This window comes from Vicugna pacos, chromosome 31 (genome assembly GCF_048564905.1).
Source record: "Vicugna pacos chromosome 31, VicPac4, whole genome shotgun sequence".
In the NCBI taxonomy this organism is placed as follows: domain Eukaryota; kingdom Metazoa; phylum Chordata; class Mammalia; order Artiodactyla; family Camelidae; genus Vicugna; species Vicugna pacos.
This window is the reverse complement of record NC_133017.1, coordinates 18,426,794-18,450,673: the sequence shown is the minus strand read 5'-3', so window position 1 is coordinate 18,450,673 and position 23,880 is coordinate 18,426,794. Positions and strand designations below refer to the sequence as shown.

Below are 23,880 nucleotides of genomic sequence, written 5' to 3'. Positions count from 1 at the left end.
TTGGTGTTTCAGTGGCTGAATTTGGGGTCATTTGTTAGGCAGCAGTTGAGAATGAATACAGGAAGTAACAGCGTAAACATCTCCCTGTCCCCAAAGAATTGATCTTAGTTTTAAATATTTTTTGGTTGAGCCCAGCACAGTTCCCAATATTGCATAAACACAGACTTTTTGAAGTTGAATACACAAAAAGACAGACAGACTTAGTAGTCTGAAAGGTGACAGACTTACTGCGAAAAGTAAGAGGAAAATGTTGAAATTTAAAGAACAACTAATTAGTATTCTCAAGGAGACTAATGAGCATTTCAAGAAAAAGTATCAGAAATAGGAAAAGGAGTCGTAAGTGAAATAATGTGATTCTTAACTGTTGGCTCTTTCGAGGCAGGTAGCAGCAGGGCTCTAGAAATATTCCCACAGTTCAGAGGGAAAAAACAAGGTGACAATTACAGATGAAAATTTAAGAAACACAAATAATAGGTTCAGTGTAGAATACAAGTTCAGAATGAGAGAACAGACCAAAAGCGCCCAGGGAATATATCTGACATTTATTGAGCACTTACTGTGTACCAAATGTTTGGCAAGTTGAAACGTATTTAAAGTTCTCTACAACTTCCTTGTGGTAGGGCTGGTTAATATTATTTTCTTACAGGTAACTAAAGTGTCTGCCAAGCAAAATGGGGTCCACACCTGGAAATAGCCTAATGATTCCTTCCTTCCTTCCTTCCTTCCTTCCTTTCCTTTCCTTTCCTTTCCTTTCCTTTCCTTTCCTTTCCTTTCTTTCTTTCTTTCTTGTCTGTCTTCGTGTCTTCCTTCCTATCTATTTTTAAGTAGGAACCTAGTGAATTTTTAAATTCTAGAATGTAGAAACAAATAGTACAAGTATTGAGACAAGAAACAGATTACCTGCAAAGGAAGATCTATCAGGTAGTCGTTGCATTTGTCCTCTGTGTGCTAGAACTGTGCTGTCCAGCTAGTGGTAGCCACATGCCATGTATAGCTATTAAATTTAATTGAAATAAATTCATTTTCTCAGTATTACTGCTCACAGTTCAAGTGCTCAATGAATAGCTACATGTGGCTAGTGGCTACCACGTTGAACAGTGCAAAATAGACCATTTCTATGATCACAAAAAGTTTTGTTGGACCATGCTGTGCTAAAAGACAGCAGAGTAGCATATAGAAAACTCTGAAGAAAACCTAAGAATTTTAAATTGGTGAAACTGTCCTTCACATAGGGCAACAAAATAGCATTTTTCAAGCTTGAAGTGACTCAAAGTATATCACTCAAATGCTTTTCTTGAAAAAAATACTACTCTCAGTGCACGCAGCCAGCTGAGAAGTCAGCAGCTCTGGAACATGATGAGTCAGCCCCAGAGTCCTGTCTGGTTAACTCTTTGTTTCCCAGAATAACCCAAGTCGTATAAAAGTAAGGGGACATCTTCATCAGTGGCAGGCATAAAAGAGGATGCCCTTCATGGGTCACATTTCAGACTGTTAAAGAAGTGATTTCAATCCTAGACAGCTCAGCGCCAGAGCTGTTTCTCCTTCTGGTAACTGTAAAATAAAGCCACAGAAAACAGATTTTAAGGATGCTAACCCACTGAAACCACTTTTGTCACAATCACTCAAAAATATCTGTATCAACAAATCCAAGTTTAATTCTCAACCTTCTCTTGATCTCTGTGCACTTTTTGACACAGTTTATTACTGCCTCCTTTTAGAAAGACCAGCTTTGCCTGACTTCCAGATAAGTTCTTCCTACCTCCCCAGTAAGTAGTTCCTGTGCAGTCTCCCTTCCCGACTGGTTCCTCCTCTTTTGTCCTAATTGTGAGAGAGAGCCTGAAGGCTCAGTCCTCAGACCAGGCCTCTTGTTTTCTTATCTGTACTTGCTCACTGGGAAATCAGATTTAGCCTTTAAATGCCTCTGTTAGCTGATGATACCCTAATTGGTATCTCCTCTTCCCTAAACTGTCAAATCTGTCTGGCTGCCTGGATGACATTTCTACTTGCTTATCAGGTCTAAGTCAACGCCAAAGATGTGAAAATGGAATTTTTGGCTCCTTTCTTACCCCAAACCTGCTCTTCCCTGGTGTGTCTCTCCCTCATAAATAGCACTGACTTCCCTCCACTGGACTTGGTTCTGAAACCTTGGACTCATCATTTGACACCTCTGTCCATCAGCAAGTTCTGGCAAGGCTATCCTCAGAATGTATTATGAATTCATTCATTTCTCTATGGCTGCCACCGACTTCAGACCATCATTGTGCTTCGGCTAATGCAGTAATTTATGAACCATTCCTCTTCATTTTTTTTTTTACTATATTAACACAATAGATAAGCACTTTGAAACATAAGTTAGAAACTTTCCAGGGATTTATGACTCTTACAACAAATTCACAGTCCTACCATGGCTTACAAGGATGAATATGGTTTGGCCTACTAAATGCTCTATCTCTTCTACCACCTTATTTTGCATTAGTCTTATCAATGAAATAAAATGAACCGACTCATTTCTACTTAGGCCCTCTACTTGGAATGCTTTTCTTTATAAGTTTGGATAACTAATTCCTTATTCATTTGGATTTCTGCCTAAGTCATCTCAGAGAGGCTTTCTCTGACTACCCTACTATATTTTTACAGTAGTACTTAGCACTACTCATTATGTTTTATGCTTATCATTTACTTGCTTATAATATGCCCCCATCACTAAAATGTATGATACATGAGGGCAGGGATTTTTTTTAATCTGTCTTATGAAGTCCTATATCCCTGGCACCTAGAAATGCTGGCACAGCTTGGAGTGTCTAATGTGTGTTAGATGCTCAGAAAAATATTTGTCGAAGGAATGACTCTTCAGAATTTGTTGAAAGAATGAGTAAAACAAAAATACGCATGATTTATAAAAATAAGATCAGTTATCAGAATTAGAGGAATAAACCTTTAGTTCAAATAAAAAGACTTTCAGTTCTCTTTCAGTGAGATTCATGAAAGAAACTGCATCTTTGAAAATAGAATCATGTGAAAATAATTTCAAATTACTTGAAAAACATGACTACAATTGTTTAAAAAGTTTAGCAGAGACAATGAATTGCATTGTAAATTCAATTGAAAACAAGGTCCGGAAATTACCACCTTGAGCCAAACTAACCTACCAGAAGCAAGAAGGAAAGGATGAAAAAGGGGAAGATGAGCAAAAAGAATTTTCAGAACTAAATTTCCTGTTTTTGTAATAATATGTGTTCCTTTTGGTTAAGAGTTTTGGTGAAATTATTCTTGACATAATCTTCTTCATTTTTCCAATGGAGCCTAACTTTTTTCTTTAACCTGAAGTTAGACCCACCATTTAGATACTGTTAAATAATATTTAGTGTGAGATAAATATCTGTCTATTGATGGTGATAGTTAGCCAGCATGAGAACCTGGACATAAATTATCAGTTGTCAGGCCTTGCTTTATTTACTTTATAAATGAATTTTAAAGTCTATACACTTTGTCCCCTCTTTTGCCTCTATGCTTTAGTTTCTTCGTCTGTTAAATGGGTGTATTAAGACAACCAGCTTCACAGGTTTGTTGTGAAGGTTAAATACCTAACATACTGTAAGTGAATTTTAAATGTTGGGTAGACATAACATTATAAAATGACTATAACTCAAAAAATGTTTAAAAAAATAATAAATGTTGGGTACTTATGATACTATTATTACTGTAATAATGCTGATTCACTCAGATCACTGTCATTGCTGGCCAGGATTTCTGGAGTAACTAGGTTGGTTTCCTCTACTTACCCTTCTCCCAGTTCCAGTCCACTACAGCCTAAGTAGTCTCAGGTGCATAGCTAGTTGGATTACTTGTATCTAAAACCCCCAGGGGGCTCCCTTTCACCATTGGAATGAAGTCTATAGCACTTTTTTGTATCACATATTAAGGTTCTCTAACCTTTTTCTCTAAATATTCTGCCCCATTTTACCTGGTTTGTAGGTGAGCTGGAGGAATTCTACCAGAAAACAAATTTGCGCTGGATGTGAGTCTACTAAGACGTGCTCAACAAAGTGCTTTCTGATTTTTACAGCATGACCATCATAATCCTAGTTTGTAAAGATTTTAGGCAGGTATTAATAACTAGTTACCGTTCTGGTTATAAAAATATCTTAATAAGGCATGCAGAGATGCAGGAGCTTTGTGCAGTCCTGCTTGTGTGTATAATCTCCACAAGAAACTCTTTGCATTGCATTTTGATAAGGCAACTTAATAAGGTGAGTTGCTTTGTGGACTTAATTATGAGTCGGTTAAAAGTTGGTGAACATCTATGAAGATGGCAGCTAGGTTTAGAATGGTCAATTTATAGCTCTTTCTAACATTATATATAACATTAATATACCAAGGCTGGTTTGTTAAGATCACACCTGTAGACTAAATGGATTAGCAACCGTTTATCTTTTTGTTCTTTATTGCAGGAGGGTATGGTTCCATTACATTTTATCCAAACATGATATCAGATTATCCAGGAACAAGTTAAAAAGAAGGGAGACTGGTTCCAGAACACATCTCTGGAAATTACCCTCTGGACCCTCATGGCAACTCTCATGGCAACATTGCAATGTAGGTTCTGTATGAGCATCAGCAGCCAGTGGTCTTTGTTGAGCTTATCTCATAACGTGATCCTGCTCACTGAGTCAGAGGTTGAGAAAGGGTATTATAAAGGCCGTAAGCAACTTAATTTCTTCTTGGGAGTCATGGTGTAAACAAGGTGATGTTTTGACCAGGACACAAGAGCACAGGATCCTGTCCTCAACCAGTTGTGCTTCCGCCTGAGGCCTCTTGAGCGCATCTGCCAGGCAGCAGCACGCAGGGCAGCTGTGACACTTGGTGCCTAGTTTGGGCTCCTAGGAGCTAAACCTGACCAGTTGGAGAACTTTTTTCCCTAGGCTAGACTGACTGACCTGAATGGTCTAGAAGTAGATAAGGGTAAATGCTTGTTTCTGCTTCATGCAACAAAGCCCAAACCTCAGCCCACACCTTGTTTACCGGTGTGCCTGCTGTGGGCCTCGTTCAAGGCTCATTTCTCTGCATTTATTGTTTATTTAGCCCTGAAAGCAGCTCTGACATAGGTATTTAAAGATGAGGAAACTGAGTTTTTAAGGGGCCGAATTACTTCCTTGGGTCATACAGACAGAAGTGGTGATTTGACAGTGGGGAAATGACCAGGCTGACTTCCGGTCGTTTCCTACACAAGCTCCCTGCAGATGTGGCCCCAAGACTGTGGTACAGGTGTGCTGAGGTAATGATCCCCAGTCCTCGGTGGTGGGTGCCTGAGAGGGGCTCAGCTGACTGGCATTCCTGCGCAGACATGAGCGGCCTCCCCTCCCCTTGTTACTAATGTGTGCACAAGTAAGGTCTTCCCTGCCGGGAAGGAGGTGGAGATGCACTGGCCTGCTCCGCTGATGGAATGCATCGGCAGGAGCGCTCACAGCCGCCCTCCCTGCAGCCTTACAGCCCACAGTAGTTTGCCCTAGTCAGCGCCAAGTAGGAGGGGAGGAGTCCAGAAGGGAGAGAGGAAGAAATGGTTGGGGCCTCCTCACCCCAGGAGCAGGTGAGCAGGTCAAGTATTACTCAGTTCTCGGGGGCAGGAAGTTCCTAAGGGATGACACACACTTGACTTGCTCTTCAGGGTGCCGGAATAAAATGTTTTTAAGTTTTGAACACACCAATTTGTGGGAGGAGTGTCCTGACCTTTGGGAAAAGTAACAAGAACTTTGAGCTCCCTCTAGAGGTCAGCAGTGATAAAGGAGCATCAATAGTGGCCGGTAAGGAAACAGTGATAAAGCGTGCTTATCCTTTATCAGGAAACTCGCATTTCATAGCTGCATTGCCCAGTAAAGTACTGGGGAGTAGGTACTTACCTTTGAGAAGAAATTTGGGTGAATCATATTCTGATAAGTATTGGGGTCAATCCTGAAGTCCAGTGTTTGCTACATAGGCATATTAAATGAATAGAGGAGGGAGGATCGTGCAAATAGGTCGTGTGTCCAAACAAAATAACGTGCTACTAAATGAGAGCTCTAAGTGTTGAAACAGGCCAGATCAAAATGAGAATTAATTTCTGTGCTGTTACGCACCAGACTATTTTGACAGAGTATTTTGACTATAACAGAGTAGTTTGCCTGCTCACCCCTGCCTGCTCATCCCTGCCTGCCCGGCATTTGAAAATAGAAGAGCAGTGAGTACTGGAAGATTAGTATTAGGAAATCCAAGTTGTAGACATGTGCTGAAACTTCTAAGCAGGATGACACATACAGCTTCTTAACTCTTAGAACCTCGGCCGACCAAATGAGAGTCTGTTCCGGGATAGAAATCTTAGTCGTGGTCATATGTGCCAAGGATGAGAGTCAGTTATGTTGCTGACCTTTACTCTAGTCACTCCTCTTGTTCTCAGATATTCACACTTCTCTTTAGAACTTACTGAGAGTTCAGTTCTTAAAACTGAACTCTTAAAAATTACATAGTATTAGATTATAACCCAAAATACGAAATTAGTACCTGTGAATTCCTAATGATAAATGATTGATTGGATAAATAAGTGAAGGATGAGACAAATTTCCCATTTGGAAGAGTTCTAAGTAATTTACATAGATAGTCTTCTTCAAAGGTGTGGTGCTTAACACACACACACACACACACACACACACACACACACACACACGCACACGTTCCTTTAGTGATTTCCTTACCGAGTACCTTGTTGGGGACTGAGTGACTGTGGTGGAGAAATTTGGCAAACGTAGCCAAGTATTCTCAGTTATCATCAGTAAGTCATAGTGGTAGGATGAACCCTTGATGTGATGTGGTAAGAATGACACTTCATCTCTATGACCTTCTTGCCAGTCACCCATAATTGCAGTCCGGCCGGAGGAAGGCGCATTACAATCCCAGATTGAGGGGCATGCTACAGAGTACCTGATCAGTACTCTTCAAAACTGTTAAGGTCATCAAAACCACGAGAAAGTCTGAGAAACTGTCACAGACCAGAGGAAGCTAAAGAGAAATGATGACTAAATGTAGTGTGGTATCCTGGCCATGAAAAAGAACACTAGGGAAAAACTGGTGAAATCTGAACAAGTGTGGAGTTCAGTTAATACTGTTATTCAAGTGTTAATTCATTGGTTGTGACTGATGTACCATAGTAATGTTAGGTGTAAACACTAGGAGGAACTAGGTGAGAGTGGATCGGAACTCTCTGTACAGCTCTTCTGTAAATATAAAACTAGGCTAAAATAAACGTATAGAAGACAGAAGGATCCAGCTCAGTTAACTCTTCTGCCATGTAGCTTTTGTTCTGTGATATTTGAAAAATGGGGAACTTTTCTGTTACGTGTATGTGTATTGTCACTTGCAGTTAAGTAGTTTCAGACTTGATATATGAAAGTGAGGACAAGCCCACCTCATGAAGGTGTGAGAGTCAGGACGGTGACCCGGGAGTCTCCGGGCCATGCCCTCCTGCTGCAGCAGGGGTCCGAATTGAGCAGAGCAGAAAGCATCCTGCTTCATGATCGTGGTTCCATTCCGATTTCACCGCTGAGGAACTTGTAACTAACTGGAAGTAACATTCATTAAATCACTACTGTTGATAAATTCCACGTTCAAAAGGAAAGAAATCTGGGATCCGTTTTTGTCAGAGTGAGATCTCTAGCAGGTCCGTGGTCAGTGGATAGAGTTATGCAGCTTTTGCCAGATGTGTTTTCCTTTTAGGTCTTTAATTTCCATGTTAGAAGTTTCCTTTTTTCTCCAGCCATTATTCCTTTTTTTTTTTCCCTTAGATGTGTTTGAGTGTATGTTGTATGTATGCTCTGTGAAAGGTAAATCCTCTGAAGAGATCATCCATATTTCTTTGCAGATGAGAAACTTGAAGTTCATAAAGTTTAACTGACTTATTCATGATAAAATTATTACTTACCAGCAGAGCTGAGACTTTTCCCAGACATCTTGTTAGTCTTGCTTAATGGTTAAGGGAGAGCCAGGACTTGTAGGGAAAGGTGGAAAATGGAGAAAGGTTTAAGGAAAAATTAAAGGAAAATGTGAGAGGTTATTGGCAGAATAAGAACATTTGATGTTTCTCTTATATTCACTAACACTTTAATTTGAAGACAATAGTGAGTATCTTTATACATTAAAAACTTTTTTTGGATTATTTCTGTAGGATGACTTCTGGAACTGACTGCTCTAAGGGAATGAATGCTTTGCGGCTTCTGAGATAAATTATGAAATAGTTTTCCACAGTAATAATATATACTTTATCTACAATGTAGGCAAATACCAGCCTTTTGAACAATTTGTATTTTCTCTCTAGGAGATGGAAAATGGTGTCTTACTGAAAATTTTATGTAATTTGATTTAACTGGGATATTTCCTTATGTTTTTACTAGTGAATTGTTTTCCGATGTTGTATGAATTATTTTTAGAAATAAAGTATTTTTCCTAGTCCACTTCTATTTAGTTATTGTGTAAAAAAAAGTATCGTTTCTTTGATTACATCTGTAGGTATTTTCTGTTGTGTTTCTACCTCTCTAGAGATCTCATATGAATTAATTTTTTTCTTTTTTCTGCCAGTGGGGCACATACAGAAGGGCTCAAGGAATGGGGAGAGGAAAGAAAGTGCTTCAGGCAAGGTAGACAGTATACCTAAGCTAAAGCAGTAGTGATCGTGGGCATGAGTATGTATGTGGGAGGTGTAAAACCATCAGCTTCACTAGAGAATTTGGTGGCTGCTCTGGTACTAGAAGGTAGGATGGTGCACTTAAGGGAAGTGCTCATATTATGGAGGAGACTGAATGCCAGGCAGTACTTCAAAAGATCTTGTGGTATCCTTAGAGGACCCTGAAGGTTTTAGAGCAGGAAAGCATTTTGTAACCAATAAGTAAAACGTAAGAGACAGATTTTGGAGTGTCTGGGATGAGATTCTGGTATCTGGATTTTGTTCTTGTTTTCTTGTTGTATAGTTTACATATAGTGAAATTTATCCTTTTTATGTGTAGTTCTTCAAGCTTTGATTTAAAAAGAAAAAATACAGTCACTACCATAGTCAAGATAAAAAGCAGCCCCATCACTCCATTAAGTTCCATGTTCCCTTGTAGTGAACTCTGCCACATCCCCACCCCATAGCAACCACTGATCTCGTCTCTGTCCCTCCGGTTGTGCCCTTTCCAGAACGTCAGATAAGTGGGATCATATAACATGTAGCCTTTTGAATCTGGCTTCTTTCGCTTAGCATAATGCATTTTGAATTTTATCCATGTTACTGCTTGTATCAGTTTGTTCCTTTTTATTGCTGAGTGGTAGTTCATTGTGTGGATGTTTTGTTTATTCATTCACCAGTCGGATCATTTGGGTTGTGTCCAGTTTTTGGTGATTACAAATAAAACTATGAACATTTGGATTCAGATTTTTGTGAACATGTTTTCATTTGATTTGGATAAACCTAGTAATGCGATTGTTGGATTACATGGTGTTTGCTTTTAGCTTTATGAGAAACTGCCAAACATTTTCCCCCCAAGTGGGTGTGCCATTCCCCCAAGTTGGGTTACATTATTCCTACTAGTTAAATGTGAGAATTCCAGTTGTTCAATACCAGCATCAGCCGTCATCAATTTTTAAATAAAAGTTTAGTCATTTGAATGGTGGATAGTGCTATCACATTACTTTTGTTGTGTTTTAACCTTGTAGAGTTTCATCTGTTGTCAGTTTCTATCTTACTTTTATGCTAGTTCTGTCATGTATCTGTTACCTGGTCTCCCTGTCTAAATAAGCTCTGGTCACCAATTCCATAATACTCTGTTTTATTTATGTTACACAAGTAGAATCAAACATGATTTGTAACTTTTTTTTTTAAAACTCAGTAGTATAATGTTGATAACATTCTTTCTCAGTATAAGTAGTTTTTTTTTTTTTTTTTTTTTGTACTGGGCTTGTGGAGTACATATGGACAGCCTTTGGAAGCATGTACTATATTAAAATTCTCTCAAGTTGGGGTTTAAGAGTGATGATTATCTTCTTTTACAAAGTAGTTATATTTGTGTGATTAGAAAAAGAGTAAAATTAATTTTAATTATAATTCCATTTCTGAAACTGGTCTTACAGAAATCATAGTATATACAAATACGTCTGATACCTATTTTGCAATTTGCATGAATTTGCTAGAAGATTGTTATTATCCATGGTTATGTCTTGTGGAATTTCAGGTTTTTTATTCTTTCAGTTTTTATAAGTTGGTTAGTCTTATAGCGATCATTGTAATTTTTTTAAGCAAAATATTTATATACTTAGTTTCCTGAAAGTCTTTTAAAATATCTTTATTGCACTACTGATTTTTATCTTTGCCCTTATGGTTTTAAGGTTACCAAGTGGTTGATAGAACCAGTGGTTATTAATCTTTCCCTGATTTTATTGTGGTTAGAGAATGTGGTCTTTAAAATAAGAAAACTTTAAGGAACTCCCTGTGGCTAAGTGTGTGAGGTGGTTGGTTTTTTTAATTGTATAGCTTTGGGGACGAAATATGTATTTTTATATTGGTATAAAGCTCTCTGTGTATCAATTACGTTTTCAAGTGTCTAGCCCTCCTTCCTTCCTTGTCCCCCCTCTTTTTTTAGTCTGTCATGCATGGAGAGGGTTATGTCTGGCTTCTATTACTATTCTCAACTCTTCTGTTCCTAATAACCCTGAAATATATAAAATGTAAAAGTAAAAATCTTTGGCCATAAAGATGGATGACCATTGCATCTTCATATCTTTTATCAAATATGTGCATATCATGAACTCTTGTCCTATTGAATTCTTTTTTTTTTTTTTTACCTAATTTTACCAATGATAGGAGGCATTATGAGCATTTACTATGCACCGGCCAAGTGTGGTAGCTATTTGGCAGTTTGCAAGACAATCTTGAATGAGAAAAAGTTGTTCCGTGCTCTACATGATTTAGAATATTCTGCCAAGTGTTCTGGTGTTGGAAAAAACTTTATTTTCAAACCCTAAAACCCAACTCTATTTTATTAAGTGTTTTTTCCATGTGTTTAATGGGCATACTAAAGTTTACTTAGTAAATCAGGGAAAGATTATGCTTTGAAAAGTTGGTATTTTGCAAAGAATTCTTCATGATTTTGCAATCACATCACTAATGCAAGACTATTGATAGCTATTGAGTTTCCACTACTATGTACTTTTATAAATCTGTGTTTATAACTGATCCCTTGGTTTGACTGTAGAATAATCGGTGTCATAATGCTTGAGCATTTACATACTGGTCATTTTGTCACATATTCCCCACCTGTTTTCCTGGACTGCAGTGATGATTTGTTAGAACACTTTGATATTATTCTACAGGTCAAGTCTTTATTCTCCCCCCCCCCTTTGCTTCATTTTGTTTTGATTCTATTAATAGGCCTTCAGTTTTTTTATCTTTTCTACTGTGGCATCCAACCTGCTGATCCCATCCAGCATGCCTTTCATTTCAGACAGTATACGTTTCATTTTCAGATGTTCCTTCTGTGTCTTTTGCCTTTCATTTCTGACAATGTTTATTCTATTATTCTTTGTTCTTGAGCATATGGGGCATATTTACAACAGCTTTTTAAGGTCCTTATTTTAAGGTCCTTGTCTGCTGGAACCTTAATTGCTTCTGTCTTGTCACTTCTGGTTCTGTTTCTATTGGTTTGTTTTTCTTTTGGTTATGGGTCATATTTCCCAGCTGCTTTACATTCCTGGTGGTTTTACATGCTAGACATTGAATTTACATTGTTGAATGCTGGATTTTGTTCTAGCATATAGTTAAGTTACTTGAGATCAGTTTTTCAACATTTGCTAGAAGGCATCGTCAGGACAGATTCAGTCTGGTGCTGAGTTAGTCTCATCCCTCAGGTGACACTTTTCTGAAGACTCTGATGCCTTGTTAATTAGGTTGCTCTGCTCTGGCCGAGTGGGAGCCCTATTTATTCTGAGTTCTTGTAAGCTTTCTGGTGGTTCTCTCCTAGGCCTTGTGGACAGTCACACCACACATCCTCAGATCAGTATTAAACCAAAGATTCCAAGTGATCCCTCTGTAAACCCCTTGTGCTTTCTCTGTGTTCTGCTCACAAAGTCTAGCTGCTTCGGCTTTCCCTAACCCCCAGTTACTGACTCCACAGTCCTGTGAGTTTGCTGGTGTGTGTTTGGATTCTTCCTGACTCACCACGCTGTCCAGGCAGTAAGCTGGGGCAAATATAGGGCTTGCAGTTCTAAATTCCATGTTGTCTGTAGTCTGAAAACAATTGTTTCATGTATTTTGTTCCATTTTCTAGTCGTTCACAGCTAGAGGATGAAGCCAGATTGTCTTACTTCGCCATGGCCAGAAGCAGAAGACCAGTTAGATTTTTTAATTTTGACTTTGTCTTTCACTTCAGTCATTTAAAAAAGGAAGTACTAAAAAGAAAAGGAGACTGATCACCTGCTAGAGTTTTGCGGGAAATTAAATACTACTTGTACAAATGTACGATTCAGTATAGCCAACTTGCTAATAAGTTCATAGTCTTCTGGGCATGAAAGTTTCATTTTACGTCTAGTGTACCACGCTGGCAGCTGCTCTTGGAACAAGTCTTTGCAGACACTTGCTTTTTTCCCCCCAGGGCAATCTCTTTTGAGATAATATTCACACTGCAGAATTTTAAGGGACAATCGTTACTCATAGAATTTTTGTGAACCTCATGATATTTTGTGTGAACTTTTGTGAACCTCTTGCCTTGAGATTTATGCTGTCTTGTGTTGCATAAGGCAGATATGCTTGAGTTTTTAGAGTTTTTTTTTTGTTGCAGCAATGTTTATAGTATTTTGTGAGTTTCAACCTTTTAAATTTTCTTCTTTGTTATTTAGCTTTAAAGCCTGATCATACTGAGAAAAATAATAGGATCGGTTTTGTCAGCATTCAGTAGATGCTGTGTTAATTGTTTCAAGTGAAACTTTTGGAAATCTGTAATCTAGATGGTTAAAAATATGTAAGCACTTCCTTTCGGTTGATCCTTCCCCCTTTATTTTTAAAAGGAAGGGAACATCTTTATGTATTTATTCAGTCTTTATGTCTTAGAATTCATTTTATAATAGTTTATTTTGCCTTATGATATTCCTTCTTTGGTTCTCTTAAACATTTACTAAATCTTTTCTAGGTTAACTGTTTATCTGTTGTGATCACATTCTGTTTATAAGCCTCTTTGGAGGGTAGAATTTACATTTTGGATAACCTGGAATAGCAAGTGCTGAAAAAAATACTTAGTTTTATTGTAGGGACAGACAGGTAATTGTAATGTGGTTATTAGTAAATAACATAAAGTCAGTGTAGTTTGACTTTAAATGTTTTTTTGAACACAGTCATTTTGGCAATGAAAAAGAAGCAGTAAACTGAACACTTACACATATTCCTTTATTCATCATGCAGTGATTTATAGGATTCTGTGCTGCCACCGTGTCTATATGGTTGTTCACACCTGCTGAATTTGATTCCTGGCTCTGACACTTGACAGAGGTGTGATAGGCAAGTTACTTAATCTCTCAGTGCTTCTCTACACTCTCCTATTAATTGTAAATGATACCTAATATTATTGTGGTACTATAAAGATTAAATGAGAAAAAATATATGTAAATGCTCAGTACAGTGCTTGGCACATTTTAGTTGCACGTATCTGTGTACAGTGTGTGCTTTGACATTACTTTGTTATGTCTTTGTACCCACATAAATCATATTTGTTCTTTTAATGTCAAGCATTTATGTCAAGCAGGGGATGACAAGCATTTCCTGTAAAGGGCCAGATAGTAAATGTTTTCAGTCTGTCCCAACTATTCAACTCTGTTTTTGTCAAGTAAAAGCAGCCAGAGACATATAAACAAATGGCACAACTGGGTTCCAATAAAACATTATTTACAAAAACAACTGTGTGCCAGAGATTACTTTATATTTTCTCATTATTGAATGTTTGCAATACATTTAGCTTATTTCATTACAGGCACATCTCAGATGTTGAGGGTTTGGCCCTAGATGACTGCAGTAAACAGAAGTGCACGATTTTTTTGGTTTCCCAGCACATATAAAAGTTGTTTACAGTATACTATAGTTCGTTAAGTGTGCAATAGCATCATGTCTACAAAAAGTACGTATTTTAATTGAAAATATATTTTATTGCTAAAAAAAAATACTGACCACCACCTGAGTCTTCAGCAAATGGTAATATAAAAGATTACCAACCACAGATCACCATGAAAAATAGAGTAATAATGATGATGTAAAAGTTTGATATATCAAGAGAATTACCAAAATGTGACACAGAGACACAAAGTGAGCAAATGCTCTTGGAAAAACAGTGCTGATAGAATTGGTCACACAGGTCTGTCACAGACCTCCAATTTGTAAAAAATTCATTATCTGCAAATCACAGTAAAGGGAAGTGCAGTAAAATGAGGTCTGCCTGTACATAGATAATTCACCTATAACCACGTTGGTACTAACTTTAATTGGTTTCTTCCATATTATTTATTTGAACCATAGTCCTCAAATGGAATTATAAAATCAATGATTAACCCCGTAAAGCGTCTTACAGTGCGAGAGTTGATTTAGAGGATGTCAGAGCTAATAATAATTTGGTCACTTAATACATAGTAATTACTGTTAACTGCTACCATTTATATATACTATTAATTTTCCCTCAGCTGATTTTTATGCTGAGTGTGTTATATTTTTGAACCTTTGGCTGTCTGATTGTGTCCTGTTCTGCTTATTATAGGGCACGTGAAATAGAGACGGTAGGTAACAAGGGACTGGTGTAGCGTGCCTGACGAAGTGAAATCAGACCAGTACAGTAATACTGCTGTTGTCATTCCCACTGCCGCTACTGAGTACCACTCCACCCTCAAAAGATAGCACTGATTTCACCTTCTTAGGAAGAAACCTGGGTGCTGATGGTTTAGAAAGAAGAGGTTGTAAGAAATTAGAGTTCCATAATATCATAAATCCCTTGGTTTTTATTAATAGTATATATAATTTCATAACAAAGTTCAAAAATAGTGTTAAATTTTTTCACCAAAAATTTTCACCTTTTAAGTCTTGCCTTTATGTTGCACAATTTGCAAGTCAGTGTGTGCCTAAAATGACTGTTAACTTTAGTGCACAGTAGGGCAGTTGACTGGTGTTCTGAAAGAGAGTCCTTCCTTATTAAACTATATTAGAATGTTCTTTTATATGATTGACAAACGCATTGTTTTCATTGTGAAATAACATTTTTGTTGGTCATAGGAAAGATTCTTTTTTTCTCTTTAGAAGAGAAAGTTTTTCCTTCTTTGATTTTTGTAGTTGGTTTATGAGAACAGACCTAGTTGATGTGTTATACTGGACCACGCCCTGAGTTCAGTAATATGGCGCAAACAGTGAGGTTAATATTGTTGCCTTTTTAAAAGCACGTGATAGTTACTTTAATCTCAAGAATGAAGTGTTCTTAAGTTTTCAAAGCTTTATTCGTTAATAGCATCCAGGAATCTAAATTTTCATGAAACACATTTGCATTTTCAGCCTCCTCTTCTGTGGGTCAGCTGTGTGAGAGAGAGAAAGTGTAAGGTAGCCACTAGCCACATATGGCTTAAGTTGAAAATTCGGGAGCCACATGTGGCTAGTGGTTACTATACTTGGGCAGTGCAGATATAGGACACTTCCACTGTAACAGAGTTATGTTGAACAGTGCTGTTGTAGACTTTCTGCAGTCATCTTCTCTGTAATTTTTTAAATGTTTCAGAAGTCTGAACATTAGAAGAATATTTCCTAGGAATAGAGTTGTTATTTTTCAAAAACGTAGTTGCCAGTATTTGACCAACCTCTTGGGTACAGCGTGACATGGGAGACTGTTTTTAGATTCGTACTTCCTCGCCTTTTGCTCAGGATGACACACTTGAAAACAGTGATGTTTTGCATGGCACACTGAGTTAAAGAGCGTGCTCACAACTGGAGGTTACAGATTTGGGTACTTGCAGTATGCAGGCAAACCCATATCTTCTTCTTGGCACACCAGTATGCGGAGGCACGTACAGCTCAAAGCTCAGTTTCATAGCATACTCTCTAATGGATTCCTGGATGTTTTTCTTGAGCTATAAGCAGAATTTTATTTTATTGTCCCTTTTATTCATCCTTTTTATAGGTCGTATTCCCAGTGAGACCTTGTGAAATCTAGGCATTTTACAACTCAGGATCTAACTTTAAAAGCATCATTCATACACTTGGAGATTTAATAGGTGCTTATATATATGGTGGCTCTCACACATGGACAGATGGCCATGCATCAAGAAACTGCGGTGTTTCTTTTCTCCCCGTTTTTGGGAGAGGAGGGGAAGGAACATCATGGCAGGTGCCTATTTAATTTTATCATACAAACTAGGAAAATAATTTACCTATCTGAATATGGCTATATTAAATATATACAGTACAAAATCACATCAGGAGGCCACGAGTCTGTCTACCCACTACTCCCCCAAATGAAATTCATCTATACTATTTAAATGGACAGTAGTGGCTTCGTTAACTATTCCTAAAATTATCTGTTTGTTGGCTTTTGTCAAGATAAATAGTCACAAACACTAGGGTCTTAAGACTATCTATAAAATGAGGACATTGTTTGCCTTTTACTCAGTATCTCTCTCTCTCTCAAGGATTTAAAGTCAGTTGTCTCTTATGGTGTAAATCTTTGGTTCTTGTTGTTTCCTGACGTTCAGCTTCTCTCTTGGTAGGCCAGTTGTTTCTGGAGTTCCTCAGCCCATCTCAAATGTACCTCTTAAAGTTTGTGCCTTTGCTGCAAAGCTACAGAGCTGGCTCAATGCTAAGCCCATATCACATCCCTTTACTCTGGAATTCAGTTGTCGTAAAATAACCATTCCTGGCCTAGGAAGTGACATATTGTAAGAGCAGATGTCTGATTATTCCTGTTGTATTCTGTAATACATTGTTGGTCTTTTTCTCTTCTCTGATCTCCCCTCCCATGCATGTGCACTCACACACAGAATTTCTCCTTTCTTCCCCTCCCCACCACGTGTTCAGTGACCTCACTGCAACTGGCTCTGTCAGTCAGTAATATCTTCGGCACTTTGGGGTGTTGTGCCTGCTGCTTTAATACTTGATTCTTGTTCTGTCTTCTGAGAATAATGCAGATGTGGAATCCCTCCCGCCACCAGACCCATTCCAGATCTCCGCAGTCCTCTTATAATGCTCTCCTTTCTGACTTAGTTACTTCCAGATCTTCCCCTGTCCAATTCACCTAAGGGAGATGGAGGTTTCTCTCCTGTTGGAAATGGGGCTCACCCTGCAGCACAGCTCTCCTGCCTGCCTTTCACTGCTGCTCAGCAGAGAGGCCTGCCAGGCTCCTCATACTGTGATCACTGACATGTCCCCTGGCAAATGTTAGCTGACAGCCCATCTACCTGATAAGGGGTTGTAATTTCTTTAGTTTAGGTGAATGCAACAATTTGGACCTGGGGAAAGATGAAATCAGTTAAATACTGAGCCAGCTTTTCCTGCTATTCCATTGGGTGAACAGGAGGATGAATCTGGAGTTGGTGTCAGGTGTGAGCATTTCCCCAAGCAAGAGCATATTCTGGAGCTCAGAGGTTAGGTATTTCTGGTACAGCATGACTTTATATTCAGATTAACTAGTTTGTTTGACAGATTAGCCAAAAAAACCACAAACTGTCAATGCTGTAGAAAAAATTGGCTGAATTGGACTTAAAAGAATAAGAGTTTACATCTCCAAGTGGTGTCTGTCTGAGGGGTTTGAATTTGAAGATAATTTTTAATATTTTTGGTTTTTACCTTATTCCCTGATTTTAGAACCTAACCTTCAAATAAGAGGTAACTCTGTTTGCTGTTAGCTCTTAGCTCCTGCTTATTTCCTGTCTGCAACTGTAATGTGCTCTAAGTGCAGGGACTATGTATGTTTTGAATTCTTTATTGTATTCACTACAGAAGTAAATACAGTACAGAGCACCTAATAGAATGGCTTTTAAGTACTTATTGATGTTCAGCATTACAAAGAAGTACAGTATATTCAGTTTTACACCATGGTGTTACATATGCATGCAGTGCAAACACTAGATTTATCCTTTTCTCCTGATACACCAACCATGGTGAGCTGTCCAGGCTAAAGTTTTTAACCTGGAGGTGGAGTGCTGTCCAAACCCTATGAAATTATATGCAAATTTTTGTGTGCTCTCAAATACGTACAATTCCTTGGGGAGAACGTGTAACTTTCAGTGGGTTCTCAGAGAGTTCCAAAAAGATAAAGTGCCTTGGATCTAGACAATGGCAGAAGCAAGGGAAGCTTCCCCCAAATCAAGCTCGACTTGGAAAATTACTAAAATGAAAATAAAGTGTAGTGGTGGACAGGTTATTGATATATAATAGATTGGTCAGTAAGGGTTTTAATTTAAGGTATATAGTGTTCTTTCTTATATAAAGTCACATTGTTAAATTCTTACAGTAAGCTGATGTAGACAAGAAAATGACTCAACTTTTGTGGTACAAGTTTGCTTACTTATTTAAAACGCATATGATGGAGTTTTTCCTAATTTGGCATAATGCTTTGTAGTCAAGAACTTGTAGTGATGGTGAATTGGTGAAATGGTGAATTGTATGGTGTAGTTGCTTTCTCTTAATGCCAAATTCTGTAACTTAGATTTTTTTCCCAGGAAAATGGCTCTGGTGTCAAAGATCAAGGAAAAAAACCCTGATAATTTAATTTGAACTTGACTGTGAAGTTAGCACCGACTTTGGGTGTAACATGACTGATTCTAGTAGCCCCTGCTGTGTTTGGGAGCCACAAGAAGAGCTGTGCATATTGAAGGTGCACAGCACAAAGCATTTCTGGTATAAGTGTATTCTGTTTGCAGACATTTGCTTAAGTGGCCATAGTTTGAATTTATTTATCTATGACTGTTAAAATTCCAGCTGAAATTATTTTTACATTTAAAAAAACTTCCCATTTTAGTTATATCTGTCTTAATTTTGTAGACCATCTTTGGGTTTGGCTAAAGAAGTTTATCATAAGTATATAAGAAAGAAAATTAGCACAGTAATTGTTAATGTTTAATGGTGCTGTCATAGAATGATTCACAACTTGATTTCTTTACATTCATGAATTTAGTGAAATATTAATAAAGCAAGTAGTATTTATTATTTGTTGTGTTCCTGTTTGTTAAAATAGTGTCATACTGGTTTATTCTGGGGAGTTTTTTTTCTTTTCTTTTTATTGGTGTGAACCAAAATATTCATAAGAGAACTTTAGAATTACTTTATTTCTGATATCAGGTTGATATATAGACTTGAATTATATTAGGAGAAACATGCTAAGTTCTCACTAAGAAACTGTAGTAAGTTGGAAAAGAAGAACTAATGTATTTTTTTCATTTTTGTTTCAATTATACAGCAGATATAATTTCTACAGTAGAATTTAATCATTCTGGAGAATTACTAGCAACCGGAGATAAAGGTGGTAGAGTTGTCATCTTTCAACAGGAGCAGGAGGTAAGTGTTTAAAGTTTAATACCTAAATTTCAGTTTGCTCTTGGGACTGAAGCTTATGCTGGAGAATCTCATCAGAGGATGTTTGTAAAAAAATTTTTTTTAAGAAAATGTGTTTATCAAGCAGAATACCCAGTGTGTAGATAGCTTTGGTTCTCTTGAGCTTTGTGTCTGTGTGTGTGCTGTTTTAATTGTAAAGATATGTGGCTAGAGAAAGGGGTGGGAAGTGTGAAATAAAAGATTTTAACTGATTTTGAAGCCTTAGCCCTCCTTTTTTTCCTCTTAAAATTCCATAAAGCAATTTTGCTTTGACGTCTTCGCAATGCATAGTTTTTCTTTGTGTAATTGAGGGTGGGAGGCTAGTTTAAAGAAAAAGAGCTGCTCAATTATTTTGACATCAGTTCGTACTAATAGTATTACTGCGATTTAAGTATACAGATTTTGTGTTGCGTGTTTATGCATGCAGTGTAATTTATAAGCTCGGTAACCCTCTTAAGTAGAGTTGATTTGAAAACTGTTTCCCTTTCTCTCTGAAGAAAGGAATTTCTCACCGCAGAATCTGCGTTTAAAGTGAGTTTGGTTTTGTTTTGGGGTACAACTTAGGCACACTTCTAATTCTGACTGACAAGATTTCTCACTGAAATTTTATGCAAAACAAAATTTTCACACTAGATTTTTCCCTTCCTTTCTCCCTCCGTTTGTAGAGCAAAGTCACACCTTTAGAATCATGTTTCCAAACATCCTGCACCTGTCTATCTACAATTATTTTAAAAGAGTTTAAAAGTAATGTGGGTAAATGCAGGATTTTACAAATAGATGTCTAAATCATAACAAAGAGTTAGCTTTTAAAGGATTGTGAAATTCCTTAAATAAGCGAGAATCTAGTAATAATACTACTACTTTGCACTTCTATAGCGCCTTTGACCTGAGGATCTCAAAGTGCTTTACAAACACTAATGAATTAATCCTCACAACACCCAGTGAGGTAGGTAATTTAATTTTAAAAGAAATGATTAATAGTGTCTGACTAGAAGATGCACAAACACTAAATATGTCTCCTTTTATTTATTATTTTTTCAGTTGGAAGAAAATATGAAAATAAGACTCAAGCTTTTCTTGACAAAGAATGTTCTTGTGGGAAGTGGGGGGCAAAATCAGTTTTCTATTCCTATTTTCAAGCAGCTAAAAACTTGACCATAAGAATCTTGAAATACTTAGAGATATAATGAAACCTTACAGATCATTACAGTTTCTCTTTATTTACAAATGAGAAAGTCAGGATATTAAGAGATGACCTGATTACTTAATGGCAGAATGAACAACCAGAGCCCAGAACTTCCAACATGTCATCTTTCAGTGTGCTCTGATGCCTTCCGTGTCAGATAACCAAAATGTGAGTGTTAATTTTGTCATTCAGAATTTAGAGCTGACTTTCCCATAGGCATTCTCTGCCTGACAGTGCTTTTTTTTTTTTAACTTAAAATGAATGGCTTTCTACACTTTCTGTTTTAAAGAAACGTGTTTGAAGAAAAACATATAAAATTAATTTTCTGTCCTAAGCAGTCCCATCTTGAAGGGCTTACGTTGAGGGTTTCTGAGCAAGCCTACATTTTTAATGGGAGCTTTACATTGTTTAAAAATGTAAATTGTCATTCTTAATTGTATTTAGGAATTCAAGACAGAAATTCATTATCTAGAACCTCAGATTAGTAGCATGTCTTTTGAGAATTACTTAGTGTAAATGTCAGTGTATTTTTTAAGTGATAGATTAAATAACAATGGTGTAATTATTGATTTTTCCTTTCTGAAACTTGATTTTGTTATAATATTGATGCATTTTACCTAATTTATTTTCCACATTTTTAAGCCCTGTCTTATAGTGGAACTTCGAACATAGTGCTGTCTTCAGGACATTCAGTGTGTGTCATTGATTATAAATGTCTGTACCTTACACCTGGAGGCACCTTTATTTCAGTACCTAACATATTTAGATTAGATTTTCTGAATTCATAATTATATGTCTTTAAAACAGCGTTACAGTTTGAAAAGTGGAAGAGAAGTTAGAGATAGTCTTTTCCTAACGTTAGATAAATTCCAGCAAAAGTTTATGTAATACGGTTATATTGCATAGCGTAATAGCAGAGCCCTGGGATTAGAACTTGGATCTCTAAATTTCAGTCCAGCCTTTTCTAATAGCCACAGCCATTATACACACATTCCAGGGTACACTGGCACTTAAGTGAGTGTTTCTTAGACCCTGATGGTGATTCTAGCTCTCTCTACAAAACACGGTGGCATTTGAACTATTGTAGCTTTATCCTCTCACCCAGTGGCAGAGTTCCTTGCTAAACTTCACTTGACTAGAGACCAAAATATTTCCACTCACTCTTTATTGTCCTTAGTTAAGAAAAAGTCATACTGTAGCAAGAGTGAACCTGACACATCAAAGTTGCCATCTTTAACCCACCCTTCTGTCTCACTTCTTTTACCCTTCAGATGTGGCAGACCCCCTTCCTGTCATCTTGTCGGGTACCTTTTGCTGCCTATTCTGTGTATATTCCCCAGTCAAAGAAACAGTGGTCATTTACAGGATCTTCATTCAGTTCAAGTATATTTCAGCCTGGTGATCCTGTAACATTTTTTGCTGTCATTTAATATTTTTGTAAGTAACACGTTTGAACAGTTTTCTTTCTAATAGAATCTCTGTGATAGAAGCAGAGTCTGAAGGGAAATTGAGGCACAAGGTGAATTGATTTCCATGAGGCATCACATCCATCACGTACGTGGTCAGTAAAGAGTCCAAAATTTTGACGTCTAGTCCAGTGTTATTTATAGCATTTCCTGAAATAGGTGACCCATTTTACTAATTTTCACAGCTTATATCTGATAACTTTTGACAGCAAGGTAGCTGGTGCATTATATTGTTTTTGATACTAAAAATATGGGGGAGAGTCCAGTCAACTGTTAGAATAGATTGTGGTGCTCTTCAGTTTTTAAGAGATCTTTGTTTCCACGGATGCTTGAGTTAGGTGATAAGCAGTTGTTGAAGTAGTTGGTTTTCTGTTGGCTTTGGATTGCTCAGCCCTTCAGCTTCTCTGAGGCTTTTTGAGGTACATGATTAGCTTATGTGGGTGGAGGGTTGATATTTTTAGGGGACAGTTAAGGAGAAAGGGAGGGGGGGTGTTTGTTTTTTGATTTCTAGGTTCTTTCTAGGTTGTTTTGCAGCCTTTGTTTACTATTTTCTACAACTGCTGGCAACTTTCCAGGATTTCTTTCTCATTGTTTTTGTTCTTGATGTCATATTCCCCAAACCCCTTAACAGAATATGTAAGAAACCTCAACATGCTTATCTCCAAAGAGCCATAGTGTTGATAGTATGGTTATATTTTCTAAATTATTTGGAAAGGCTAGAATGGGGCTCAAAAGCAACAGGTTTCAACAGAATTCGGTCTCATTTATAGAAAGGCGTTGCTTTAGTTTGATGTTTGTTTAAATGAAGGAACAGAATCTACTGTTTCAGGGTGATGTGGCAGCATTCACTTAATGCGGTACTTACTGTGTGCCAAGCGGAGTAGCAAATTTAGAAACGTCCGTGAGGAATGGTTGAAGGGATCAAGGCTGTATAGCCAGATGAAGAGCCTGGGAAGAGTCTTGATATCTAGGGATTCATGTGGAAGAAGAGAGTAGTTTATTTTGTGTATAGAAATAAATAACAACACAGGAGCTGGATGCCCATCTGTCAGGAATATTTGTGGCAAGGATACAAGAAGTTCAAGAAAATACCACTGTGGTTTCTTCCAAATCAAAGTATCTATAAAATGAGGTTCCTTTTCTAAGCTACCCAGCCTTAACTATCTTCATTTTTCATTCAGTTTTTGATCAAAGTTTGTGCTTTCAGAGTAAAATATGTTAGAATCACCTAAAAATGCACCCAATCATCTAAAATTTTTAACCAAAATGTTATGATGCAGATTCCTAGATTGCAGTTCAGAACCACTAAATCACAATTTTTGGAGGCCTGAGATGCCCATGACCTTTTTTTTTTTTTAAAGTCCTCCAGAGACTTCATCTAAGAGAAAATTGTAAAATTAAAATTGACTGCGTTCTAATACGAGAATAATGATAAAAGCTCTGAAATACAGCTTCAGGTTTATATTATCTAAAAATACATTTAAACAGTTTCCCAAGATAGATCATGTATATCGAAAAATGCATGGAATCAGAAGTGTTCAGTTATGGTTCCATGAATTTCCACAACAAATATACTTATGTAACTATCCCCTGGGTGAAAAAATGGGATATTACTGGCACTTCAAAAGCTTTCT

At 37.3% G+C, this 23,880-nt stretch overlaps 1 protein-coding gene across 3 annotated transcripts in view; it reads left to right on the top strand.

The window, feature by feature from the left end:
- The window catches only part of PPP2R2A (protein phosphatase 2 regulatory subunit Balpha), a 75,435-nt gene that overhangs the window by 27,115 nt on the left and 24,440 nt on the right, over positions 1-23,880 (top strand). For 2 of the 3 annotated variants that reach the window (XM_006203217.3, XM_072952775.1), the window contains one exon: positions 19,461-19,558. In XM_006203217.3, coding sequence (XP_006203279.1) covers positions 19,461-19,558 — 98 coding nt within the window. Of the gene's footprint in view, positions 1-4,451; positions 4,597-19,460; positions 19,559-23,880 lie in introns of those variants that run through there. The other variant, XM_031692536.2, reaches the window with a different exon arrangement.